The sequence below is a fragment of the Rhinoderma darwinii genome, chromosome 7 (genome assembly GCF_050947455.1).
Source record: "Rhinoderma darwinii isolate aRhiDar2 chromosome 7, aRhiDar2.hap1, whole genome shotgun sequence".
NCBI classification, from domain to species: domain Eukaryota; kingdom Metazoa; phylum Chordata; class Amphibia; order Anura; family Rhinodermatidae; genus Rhinoderma; species Rhinoderma darwinii.
The window spans coordinates 34,970,862-34,983,757 of record NC_134693.1 but is presented as its reverse complement, the minus strand read 5'-3'; the positions used below and the strand labels follow the sequence as shown (position 1 = coordinate 34,983,757).

General features: G+C 40.7%; 1 protein-coding gene across 2 annotated transcripts in view; it reads left to right on the top strand.

The window, feature by feature from the left end:
* The window catches only part of ALG14 (ALG14 UDP-N-acetylglucosaminyltransferase subunit), a 29,947-nt gene extending 19,268 nt beyond the window's left edge, over positions 1-10,679 (top strand). For both annotated transcript variants that reach the window (XM_075833170.1, XM_075833169.1), the window contains one exon: positions 10,308-10,679. In XM_075833170.1, coding sequence (XP_075689285.1) covers positions 10,308-10,538 — 231 coding nt within the window. In that variant the 3' untranslated portion in view covers positions 10,539-10,679. The remainder of the gene's footprint in view (positions 1-10,307) is intronic.
* The last annotated feature ends 2,217 nt before the right edge of the window (positions 10,680-12,896 follow it).

The following is a 12,896-nucleotide window of genomic DNA, read 5'->3' as shown; positions in this document are numbered from 1 at the left end:
TTCTGGCAGTGCAGATCTGTGACGTCACTCACAGGTCCTGCATCGTGTCGGCACCAGAGGCTGCAGTTGATTCTGCAGCAGCATCAGCGTTTGCAGGTAAGTAGCTACATCGATTTACCTGCAAACGCCGATGCTGCTGCAGAATCATCTGTAGCCTCTGGTGCCGATGTGTCCTCGCTCGTCTGACACGATGCAGGACCTGTGAGTGACGTCACAGCGTGATCTCTGGAGAACACGGCTGTGTCTGCACTGCCAGAAGCTGGGCGTTCTGAAGAGAAGTGGATGATACTTCTCATCAGAACGCCCAGCTAGTAAAAGTAGTAAACACGCCCCGATGTACGCACATAATACACGCCCAGTTGTACTTTTACTCTTCAACACGCCCAGTTGTACTTTTACTCTTCAACACGCCCAGTTTTACTTTTGCAAGCCTCATTTGCATAAATACGAAAATGGTCATAACTTGGCCAAAAATGCTCGTTTTTTAAAAATAAAAACGTTACTGTAATCTACATTGCAGCGCCTATCTGCTGCAATAGCAGATAGGGGTTGCAAAATCTGGTGACAGAGCCTCTTTAAGTGAAGATTTACATTTAACAACCTATATTTTTACTTGTATGCTTTCATAACGGATATGGGCCGCAGTTACGGCGCTCACAGGGGTTGCCATTTTTTCCGTTTTTTTTTTTTTTGTGGGAAATATATATGATTTTTATTTATTTAAATATTGTTACATCTATAATATCTGGACTGTCATTTACTCCCAGTAAACGTTAGACATCTAAGGCGATAGGTGACTATGCACAATTTATCGTCCATTTGTCATATCCTTTCAACAGTGAAAACCTTTTTCTGTTTTGTTTTATGTAATGGACATATTTTATTCATAACTTTTAGTTCCTCAATATCAGCAAGTTGCCTGTCCAGTAATGCAGGAATTGTATCGGCATGTGCTGAAATATTGACTAATAAGTGATAGGATGGCTATATCCAGACAGCGATTTCACCATCAAGAGCCTGGAGAGAAGAAAAGGGGATTGAGAAGGAATACAATCTTTTATCTTTGCCACTATAAAAATAGTTTTCCGTAGATAAAGGAATTTAATGTGAAACTCGGACATCAAACGGAGATTTCTGGTATTCTAGAGCTGGCCCCAAACATTCGATCGGGATCTGAACCGCCTTTTGGCCAAATGCTACTTGCTACAATGCTTACATTAACATGCATGTTCAGCTCAAAAAACACATTGTTTCAATAGAGGGGGGAGATAAATGGCTGCCAGACCTCTTTTTTGCTGCTTATTTCTTATATAATTATTTGGGTCACAGATACAAGTTCAACCTATTCAGTATTTGTGTACCCCTGACAGTCGACCTTGCGGGACTTTTGGCAGTCTCATAAAACTTTCATTGTCAGGAGATCCTGCTGGAATTGACTGGGTTTCCTGAAAGAAGTCTAATGTCTTTGGCAGCTTTACTTCATTGCCTGCACAGATCTGTCTTTTGTAGAAATAATCCCTCTGCTAGCTGTGACAGGATCCAGGGTTTATTTATTTTTACGTAGGACTGCGTGGATCACGACACGGCTCCTTGTAGACTGCTGGGCCTCCTGTAGGTGGGAGATCAGCAGAACTTAACATTTTTTAAACAATCTTTTTGCTGTAAATTTTTTCATTTTTACAACTACTACCATTTGGTTGAAGCTTCTAGTTACCGTTGTATATGAAGACTGGTGTCTTACTACATAGTTTGGTCTCTGATACTGTAAATTAAGCTTGACTAAAATAACATAAAAGCTAAAACACAATGGGCACATTTATCAATCTATTTACGGAAGATTTTTGTTTTATGAACATAAATGCCTTGTTTTTTGAAGCATCACATTTTCTGACGTGTCTAAATATGTTCCAAAAAATTAGGTTGGGGGCAAAGCGTTACTTTGTGCCACTCGTTTATCAACTTTTTCTGACCTGGCATTGTTCAAAGAGCTAGCCATATATATAAAGAGGGTGCGTTAAATATGGCACATGCAGGGGGTAAGGCCAACGCACCATTCAATCAGTTTCCCAGTAATTCATAAATCTCCCCCCAATATTTTATTTTATTTTCAGAGTCCCCTACCTTAGAAGCAGGGTATATGCATGGTTGTTTCTGATGTGCTCCCGTCCATTTCAAACCATATTAATTATTATAATATGGTTGATTTTAAGACTCCATACCAACTCGTGAACCTGAATCTCCCCTAGATAGCAAACGTTGGAGATGCGGAACCGCGGTAGGGACCTTTTTCGTACTCATGGTTTCATTGCACTCGTATTTATAATTATTGGGGTAATGTGATGATGCATATAAATCTAATATGCAAGAGAACTTTACAAATTTCACCAGAACTAGTGTTAATGTGGCTACCCAATTCCTCTTTCCAGTCATCTAAAAATTATCTTCAACTTTGTTGTTGACGACCGCTAAGCTGCTCATTCCCCTCAAGTGGAGGTCAACTAAGCCTACGACTGTAGCACAATGGCTTCATTAAGCGAGACGAATCTCAAGGATGGAAGAACTTGCTAGCTGGGAAGTGGGAAACCATCCTAAATATCTACATTTTGTGGCAACCCTGGCTAGAATTCCTCAAAACCCACTGCAGGCCCTGCCTAATGCACCTAACATTATATCCTAGGGCGTTTTAAGAAGCCTAAGGCTGTGTTCACATCACCGTCGCTTTCCACTGAGTGGTTCTGTCTGAGGTTTCCGTTGTGGTTAACTCCTCTGCGGAAAGGCAAACGGAAACCTCAGCTTCCGTATCCCTCACCGTTGAACTCAATGGTGACGGAAACCTAGCTAATGGTTTCTGTCTGTCACCGTTTTGACAGGGTTCCATCGTTTTGACAGAATCCATAGCGCAGCCGACTGTGCTATTGGTTCAGTCAAGCACAACGGAACCCTGTCACAACGGTGACAGACAGAAACCTTTATATCAATGGTGAGGGAAACGGAAGCTTAGGTTTCTGTTTGCCTTTCCGTTCAGGGGTTAGCCCGACGGAAACTTCCAACGGAACCCCTCAACAAAAGGGTAATGGTGATTTGAACAGGCTGTTAAATATTTATCACTCTGGTCTTTAAATAGCATTCCCTCAAATGGCTATTGTCAAAGGTATTTGGTCTTGTTATCTTGCTTTAAGATGAAGATGATATTTTTTGGATGCTTCTATCTGAACATATGTATAACTTTTTATTAACAGGTTCCATTGTTGGTTTTTTGGCCTATTGTATGGCATATGGCTTTCTGCTTCTGTTCCTGCTCTCTTCCTATGGTTTCTGAAACGTATTCTTTGTCTGAATCATGAAAAATTTGAAGATCGTCCTAGCCAACACATGCTTAGTAGGCCAGGTTTTGTTTTTTCTGAACACTCTTAGAAGATGTGTTTTTACGCTGGAAGTGCACAGTATACAGCCCAAACCCCCTCCTTCCCCACTCTGGTTCTAGGTAAATACTCAAACCTGTGTTTGGGCTTCCAATGCCTCGGTCTTTCTATTCCTCGGTCTTATGACATAGGTGATGTTAATCAGTGGCGTAACTACCGCTGTAGCAGCCATTTTGGCTGCTACGGGGCCTGCGGCATGAGGGGACCCGTGCCACCTGCCGTAACGTGCCCCCACATACCCGGTGGCGCCGCTTTGGTTGCTACAGCAGTAGCGACACCACTTTTAATAGTATCTGCGTCCTTAGGACGCAGATACCTTCCTGCTCTGTCGTAGTGTTTAATAGTATCTCCTTGCTCTGCCATTAAAGGGGTTGTCCCACAAAACAGATGTATCTCCTATCCAAAGGACAGGGGATTCGTGTGTGATCGCTGGGAGTCCCACGGCTGAAACTCCAGCGATAAGGAGAACAGGGGACCGAAAGTCCCCTGACGTGCTCCATAAGAAGCATAGGACTTCTGGGGTCTGTGTCCGGCAGCTCCACAGAAATGAAAGGAGCGCGCTTGTGTGCATGCGTGATCAGCGCTCCATTCATTTCTATGGAGCTTCCGGACACAGACCCCAGAAGTCCTATGCTTCTCATGGAGCACTTCAGGGGACTTTCGGTCCCCTATTCTCCTTATTGCTGGGGGTCTCGATGGTCGGACTCCCAGCGATCACACATGTATTCCCTGTCTTGTGGATGGGGGATACATGTTTTTAGGGCGAAACGCCCTTTGAGTAGACTACAGGCCGTATTTTTTTTTTTTTGCGGGGGGGGGGGGGTGGTTGGGGGTGTATGATGCTATCTGCGGATCCCTCACTGCTCCACCAACACCTAAGTATCAACCCTGCTTTCCACGTGCAGCAGCAGCTGCATTTAACCCTTTATCTCCCCCTGGACAAAGAGCATTACCCCGGCTTACCCTTTCTACCCCTGTACAATGAGCATGTCCCCTGGTTAACCTTTTGCACCTTTGCCCATGATATCAACCCTTAAACCTCCCCTAGCCCTGATATTTAACCCCTACTACCTGCTCATTCCCCCGGTATCATATTCACCTCCCAAAGCACTGCACATTAAACCTACACTATTTGCACATTGGTTTAACCCTTAAACCTCCCCTGGCCCTGCACATTGCACTCAAATACAGCAGAATCTGTATTAACCCTACACTACCAAAACCTCCCTACTGTAACTCTTTCACTACCATACAGCTGCAACTCTTTCCCTACACCCCTTTTTGTGTACAAGATTAACCCCTTAGTTACAGGGACAGTTAGAAGCAGGTGGGGGTGGGACATAGAAGCGTGAGTGTACTGTATTTTATATGTATGTTTAAGTACGTGGGTGGGCATTAGGATAGTATTGTAATATATTGTACTAGTACTGTGTGAATCACCACACACACACACACACACACTTAGTAGCCAGGCAAATAGCGTTATACAAGGAAAAAGGTAGGGGTGCTAGGCATAACGCTAGTGACCCTAATACAATAAGGTAGTAAGAGTGGGGGTCAGAGAACCCCACTAAATACGACCTCCTTTTACATAAAGTTGCCTATTTTAACCAATAAGTTACAACATGTTGAAATTGTAACATTGATCAGATTGGTTGCTATGTGGTATGTCTGTGTTCCTATAAATTCAATACTCCATACTTCTAGCAGCAGACACGTTCTCCTGAACACGACTTATTTAAAGCAGACATTTGCTGATCCCTATAACTACAGAACATTTGTCGCACAGATCTGAAAATAAAATGAGCTCACCAGTATATTCCCTTATATAGAAAGCAGAGAGGTTACTCGTCATTCAGATACAGACTCCTTATGTGTTAGCCGACTGTATATAGAACAGACATATGGTCCCGATTACTGAGAAATGCTAAAAATGTAACCGTTCTTACGTTCTATTTTTATTCATCTTTTTGCAACCGTTGTCAAATCTTATTAAATAAAAAAAACATGGAACTAGTTTCTCGGTTACAGTAGCACAATATGTCATTCTGTGACATAACAGTAAAAATCCAAAACAGCCCTTTTAGTATACATAAAAAAAAATGAGATCAATTATTTATAATCTCTTTTTACTTGAATTCAGTTCTTGAAGTTACAGGTCTGAAACCTTCACTTTTTATTCATGACCAAACCAAACGTTCTTTGTGTGCCCTGGTCTTTGCCGCCTTACTGGAGGGACATTGTGAGAATCCTAATCACCATCCCTATCAATATCTACATAATAACTAGATGGTACATTGGCAGTTATGTGCACACAATGCTGCAAAGTATTATTTTATAAAAATAAAAAACAGAGGGGGCGTCTGGCTTAGACTTTGCGTGAAGTTATTAGAAATAATTTAAAGGGGTTTTCTTATTGGTGGGATTCATACAGTGGCCACTGGGTCATGGGATAGATATGTAGCTTTGATAAGTCGAATACCAAGAAGGACCAAAAAGAGCCAATAAAAGTAACATTTGATTTATGTCAACAATAAAAATATATGTATATTAGTCTAAAAAGTTAGTACTCACACAGACTGGAAGAAGTACACTAAAATGGTGATGTCATAGACCGGTGTATAATTCCATATTAATAATCATGTATACAGGGAGTGCCATTTATATGGATACACCTAAATAAAATGGGAATGGTTGGTGATATTAACTTCCTGTTTGTGGCACATTAGTATATGGGAGGGGGGAAACTTTTCAAGCTGGGTGTTGACCATGGCGGCCATTTTGAAGTCGGCCATTTTGTATCCAACTTTAGTTTTTTCAATGGGAAGAGGGTCATGTGACACATCAAACTTATCGAGAATTTCACAAGAAAAACAATGGTGTGCTTGGTTTTAACGTTACTTTATTCTTTCATGAGTTATTTACAAGTTTCTGACCACTTATAAAATGTGTTCAAAGTGCTGCCCATTGTGTTGGATTGTCAATGCAACCCTCTTCTCCCACTCTCCACACACTTATAGCAACACCGCAGAAGAAATGCCTCCCGATCTGACCCCCTTAGACTTTTATCTTTGGGGTCATCTGAAGGCAATTGTCTATGCTGTGAAGATACGAGATGTGCAGCAACTGAAACTACGGATACTGGAAGCCTGTGCTAGCATTTCTTCTGCGGTGTTGCTATCAGTGTGTGAAGAGTGGGAGAAGAGGGTTGCATTGACAATCCAACACAATGGGCAGCACTTTGAACACATTTTATAAGTGGTCAGAAACTTGTAAATAACTCATGAAAGAATAAAGTAACGTTAAAACCAAGCACACCATTGTTTTTCTTGTGAAATTCTCGATAAGTTTGATGTGTCACATGACCCTCTTCCCATTGAAAAAACTAAAGTTGGATACAAAATGTCCGACTTCAAAATGGCCACCATGGTCAACACCCAGCTTGAAAAGTTTCCCCCCCTCCCATATACTAATGTGCCACAAACAGGAAGTTAATATCACCAACCATTCCCATTTTATTTAGGTGTATCCATATAAATGGCCCACCCTGTACTTTGAAAAAGTATCTATGAAGAAACAATTTGAGTAAGGGTACATGGCAAGCAAAAGACCCTAATACATGATGTAATCATCAATACTAAATAAGGCCCGTATAATACACAGAGAAACAAACCCCCACGGGAACAATTATACTCATGCAGCAATAAAACGATCTGGAATATACCAATAATTCTGGCAGTGAAAACCGAGACACGACACTAAGAGTGCCCACCATGCCCGATGCCCATTTCGCAATGACTGTATCGATCTAGAGACCAGGTGTAGAGGAAGATTTTTGTTTGCATACATCGTTTTTATTTGGATGGGATACATACATCTTTCTTCCTCGGTGCTTGGAAAATACATTTGAAAACCATATACAGCCCTATTAAGTACACATGGCTTCTTTAGGAACAAGAAGGCCTTCCAAATGTCCTCCCAAAAAATGTTTTTGGTCGGGTGGAAGTAATCTTAAGGATATAATTGTTTCCTGGTGAGAAAATAATTGGTGGAATGTCAGGTGCTAGTATAAAGCTAGTGTTGCTTCTGATATCTGGTACCCCCAATCTTTTCCATCAGACTTGAGATGCTCATCATTACGTACTTCAAATGCTGGTAAACGTGTTATCACAGGGATCGACGTATCCAGGATCCATTTTGACCTTCTCAAGAGAAAAAAAGAGGCACCAGTAGCAAAGTTCTACCAAGAAAATAACAGTCTAGAGCCCCCATTGGGGTCTGTATATGGCCCTGTATCTACTTCACACACAACCGTTATAGAACTGGACGAAGCAGTTTTTTAATCTTTTGTATGACCATGTATCTAAGGATCTCGCTGTATGACCGTAAGATAAATATCCTCGCACATTCAGTGTAGGAGGTCACCAGATGCCCTTACTAAATAAAAATGAACAAAACCGCAAAGTGCTGCACATAGATGGTCAATGATATTAGTCACATCCTCCAGAGTCTCCAAACATGGAGTGTTACATTTATTGGCTGGTCGCTATAAATAAAATATTACTCGATCGATATATATATATATATGTGTGTGTGTGTGTATATAATAAGTTTAATTTTCTAATATTTATATTCTACAGTGCTGTACAATATACAAAGTCCTCACATTTACTTTAATCACCAGATGTCTTTCATTAGGGGCAGTGCCATATTGTTTTTCTTATTTCTAAAAATAGTGGCATGGGCCATTCTGAGAATGACGTTTCGTCAGTACTTGGAGAAATACTGATATCGCTCCCATGCTTTTCTGCATTCCTGAAACCCCTGGATGCGATAACTCACTTTCTGTGACCTGACGTCATTCAGCATATCCATGTTCTGGTTTCAGAGATCTTGAAGTGTGTTTGAGGAACATTATTTGTGTGTGTGTGTGTGTGTGTGTGTGTGTGTGTGTGTATATATATATATATATATATATATATATAATTTATTATTTTTAACACGTGCTTTACATCTCTAGAAGATCTTGAGTTACTCAGAGTATTCTGAATTGACATTTGTTATCCTAGTGGTTAATATTTGGTTACTGATAAAAACCCATGGCAGGGATTATTCATTAACTTCTTGTGCAGGTTTACCTGGGTTGACAATACCAAACCATTACTCTTACTACATAACTACTCCTGGATATGTCTTTTTTTTTTTTTTGCCTGTAGTGCAGTTTCTCTTGCTGATTAGGTCATTTTTCTCATTGAAAAGATGTTTTGTTTTCTTTCTAGAAAGAGTGCCCCTGTTGTCTATGGGCTGTATGTGGTATTGCAACTCCGCTACTTTCACATGGCTGGTGAGATGTTTTTCTGTCCTCCGAATCCTCTGGCAGCGCCCCAGAAGTGTCTAATCCGTTTATTGTGCCATGTATTGTCAATTGTTCAAATGGTGGAGCTTGTGTACATATTAATGGAAGTAAATTACTTTTTCTGGGAACTTCCTAGCATGTAATTATTTTGTCATGCGACCAATGTGCACAGGTCAGTCAAGCAGAGAAAGAATGGGGTCAATTATTCTTATCTTAATTGTTGATTTAAGAGAAGCTCTGCATACTGATCTGTTTGTCGGGTGGTTAGTAGAACATTTAGCAGTCATCATGTTAGTTTAATCATATATACATATAGGTCAAGGTATGACCCATCACTGAATAGACCATGTTACACGAGCCAATTATCGGGCAAACCATTGTTCACATGAACACTCGTTCCCAATCATTGCCCCTTGTAAACAGGGCAACGTTCATCGGCTGATCATATAGTTTATGCTGCATGAAATATTATCGTTGGCAGCACATCTCCCCGTGCAAACAGCTGCCAAAATGATGGAAATGTATGGGGATGAACGCTCTTAGTAACTAGCGCTCGTCCGCGTGCATTGTCCCTCGTGAAAGGCGTAAACGAGCGCCGATCAAGCTGTTTGTGTGATGCCTGTAGGTGCAATGAGTAGATGTCCCAATACATCTGTCCATATAGTGTAGCATATTTATTTATTTCTGTTCATTGTAAATTATATATTACATAAAGTCAATGAACACACGGTTACTGGCTTTTTTGCACTTAAAGAGGCTCTGTCACCAGATTATAAGTGCCCTGTCTCCTACAGAATCTGATTGGCGCTGAAATGTAGATAAGTGGTTTTTATTTAGAAAAACTATAATTTTTTAGCAAGGTATGAGCAATTTTAGATTTATGCGAATGACTCTTAATAAACAACTGGGCGTGTTTTTACTTTTTACCAACTGGGCGTTGTACAGAGGAGTGTATGAGGCTGACCAATCAGTGACCAATCGGCGTCGTACACTTCTCATTGTTCCAGCCCATTGTTGCAGTGCGATTGTGCAGTGAAGGAATCTGGGCTGGAACAATGAGAAGTGTATGATGCTGATTGGTCACTGATTGGTCAGCCTCATACACTCCTCTGTACAACGCCCACTTGGTAAAAAGTAAAAACACGCCCAGTTGTCTATTAAGAAACTAATTAGCATAAATCTAAGATTGTTTATAACTTGGTCAAAAATGAAAGTTTTTCAAAATAAAAACCACTGCTGTTATCTACATTACAGCGCCGATCACATTATGTAGGAGACAGGGCACTTATAATCTGGTGACACAGCCTCTTTAAACTAATCAAAGGGCCACTTTGTATAAACACGCACATACTGGTATTGACGCTGGACTTGCACGCTAATGGGTGGCACATCACTCATTATACAGTGGTATCATGCTAAGGAACGTCAAATCCCTAAATTGAATAAATGGTGTGACTGATGGATAAATGACTTGTCATTTGTCCCTTATTATAATGTGTGTGAGACTTATTTCTCTTTTAACCTTCTAGATCTTATGCAATGGACCTGGCACATGTATCCCTGTATGTTTCTCTGCACTACTTCTTGGCATCTTGGGCATAAAGAAAATCATCATTGTCTATGTGGAAAGTTTATGTCGAGTAGAATCTCTTTCATTGTCTGGAAAAATCCTCTATTGTGTTGCAGACTACTTCATCGTCCAATGGCCCCTGCTCAAGGACAAGTATCCAAACTCCATATTCTTGGGAAGAATAGTTTGATCACTCTGCTAAAATGCACTGAAGTGAAGATTCATCGTGTCCTGTATGCTTGTCTTGGATCAATAAGTATTACCTTCATGTGCCGATTTATTCCAGCTTGTATTAATACTTTTTAATAAAAAGTTCCCTTTTTTTAGATTAGTTAGATATGTAGAGATGTATTTTTGTAATCCAATTTCTGTCTACTCTCCACATTCATGACTTTGATATTGTTGATGGTGAATACCTTGGAGTATGTATATAAAGGGGCTGTTTAAATATTTCCCATTCATTTCTGAAGAACGATGACGGATGCATAGTCAGAATGGAGTCCTTGCACTTGGGACTGGTAGTGGTCCCAGCGGACGTACCCCACTACCGGTTTATGGCATATCTAATTGACATGAAGACCCTTTCAGGAGACACATGGGCCTCATTTATCAAAACTAACAGAAAAACAGGCTTTGTTGCACATGGCAATCACAGAGCAGCTTTTATTTTTCCAGAGCAGGTAAGGATATGAAAGCTGAACTCTGATTGGTTAATACGGGTAACAAGGCCAGTTTTTTATTAAGACTGTTTTGATAAATGAGGCCTATAGTCCACATGTTCTTTCTTTTTCCCACAGTACATTGTAATTAATGAAACCGTGCATTCAGTCATTGGACACATACTGTAACAGTCCCTATAGCATAGGGATGTGAAGAATCGGTGTGAGAGGTCTTGTCGTCTTCCCTGTATCGATATGGTCTGCTCATTTCAATGTATGCATGCATTGCTCCATATGGAAAAACATGCAAATTCTCCTTGCACATCAGTCCAAGAGATGAGCTCTTGGGCCAAAATTTAAAAAGAATCTTCCCCCTTGGCTGTATTCCTTTTAAAATGTATTACATCTATAAAATGCCTTAATAAGACTGATCTAGATCGATCAATTATACTAAGAGGGAGATAGCTCACTATATATGCCCAGTCCTACTGAAATCGCATTACTCCACCCAGCAGGACTGAGAGAGACCTGATTTCAACCATAATACGGACACTAAAATGTGCCCGTATTACGGCTGTGTGAAAGTGGACTGAGGAGTTAGGAGTGGGGCCGCTTTTTTTGTGACCCGATAATTGGCACTATAGAGGTGCTGTTTTAATTTGTATATTAGAAAATTGCAACACTACCCATGCTCTGTTGGGCTATGTTCACATCTGCGTTCGGTATTTCCATTGCTCCTCTCCGTCGTAGGAGCAAAGCAACAACAACTACCGGATGCAACGGTTCCGTTGCACCACGGACACCACTGACGGCTGATGGAACCCATTGACTTGAATTGGTTCCATCGGGGTGTCAATGGATTTACCGGAAACAATTTCGCAGCCTTAGGGCCGGTTCACAAATGCGTTGGAGGCTCCGTTAGGGGCTTCCGTCACATATCTGGCAGAGATTGCCAGCCGCGCTAATATTTCCAGTAGAACTATGGATCAATATGCACCGTTGGCTGCCGGTGGTGTCGGTTATTCCCTTGTTCTGCTCCACTGACCAAGCAAAACAATGGAATGACGAGCGCAGGTATGAACATAGCCTTAGTTAACTTGTGGTATAAGATATTTTGTATTTGTACCCCTGTATTCAAAGTGTGTCAATAGTAAAGCAACAACATCCAAATATCTGTAAGATACTATAACGGATCTCATGGTTCCCATTTATGATTTGGACCCCTCTACTGTGATAGACCTTCTGCTCACTCCATTCAGGATTTACAATTCCTTGCAGCCGCTTTCACCTGTATCACCCGCACTGTCAAATGGATCTGGGAACTATACGTATTGTGGAGAATGGCTGATAATACATTTCACTGTATTGAACAAACAGAAAATATCTTTTGTGGTTAGTCTCTTTTCTGTTTGTTCAATAATCTCTTGACACTGGTTTTGCACCTCTACATCGTCTGCAGTGCCCGCCATTTCTTCATGGTGTCTTAATATGATTAAAGTGGCTCCCCCGTGGAGCCACTTTAATGTGACATAATAGACATTTCTGTGTTCTGCACGGAGACACAATGCGGTCACTATGTCTTTTATAAGAGAATCTCTGTTTCAGAGAGAAAGTATTATTAAAATAATTGTGATGCTTTTTGTATCTAAGCGTAGTCTTTCGGGGAAATTATATGTTGCTCTTTTTTTTTTTTCATAAGCCTGTCATATGTTATTCCCAGTGATCTTCTGACTATCTATTTAAGTCATATGTAATTAGATTTCGAAGACAGCTGAGCTTTCCATATAAATATCATCATCATCATCATCATCATCTTCATATTTCTGGTTATAGGGGTTTTCCCACTAGATATGGCATAAACAGGAGGACGAAATATTGGGAGGAATCCT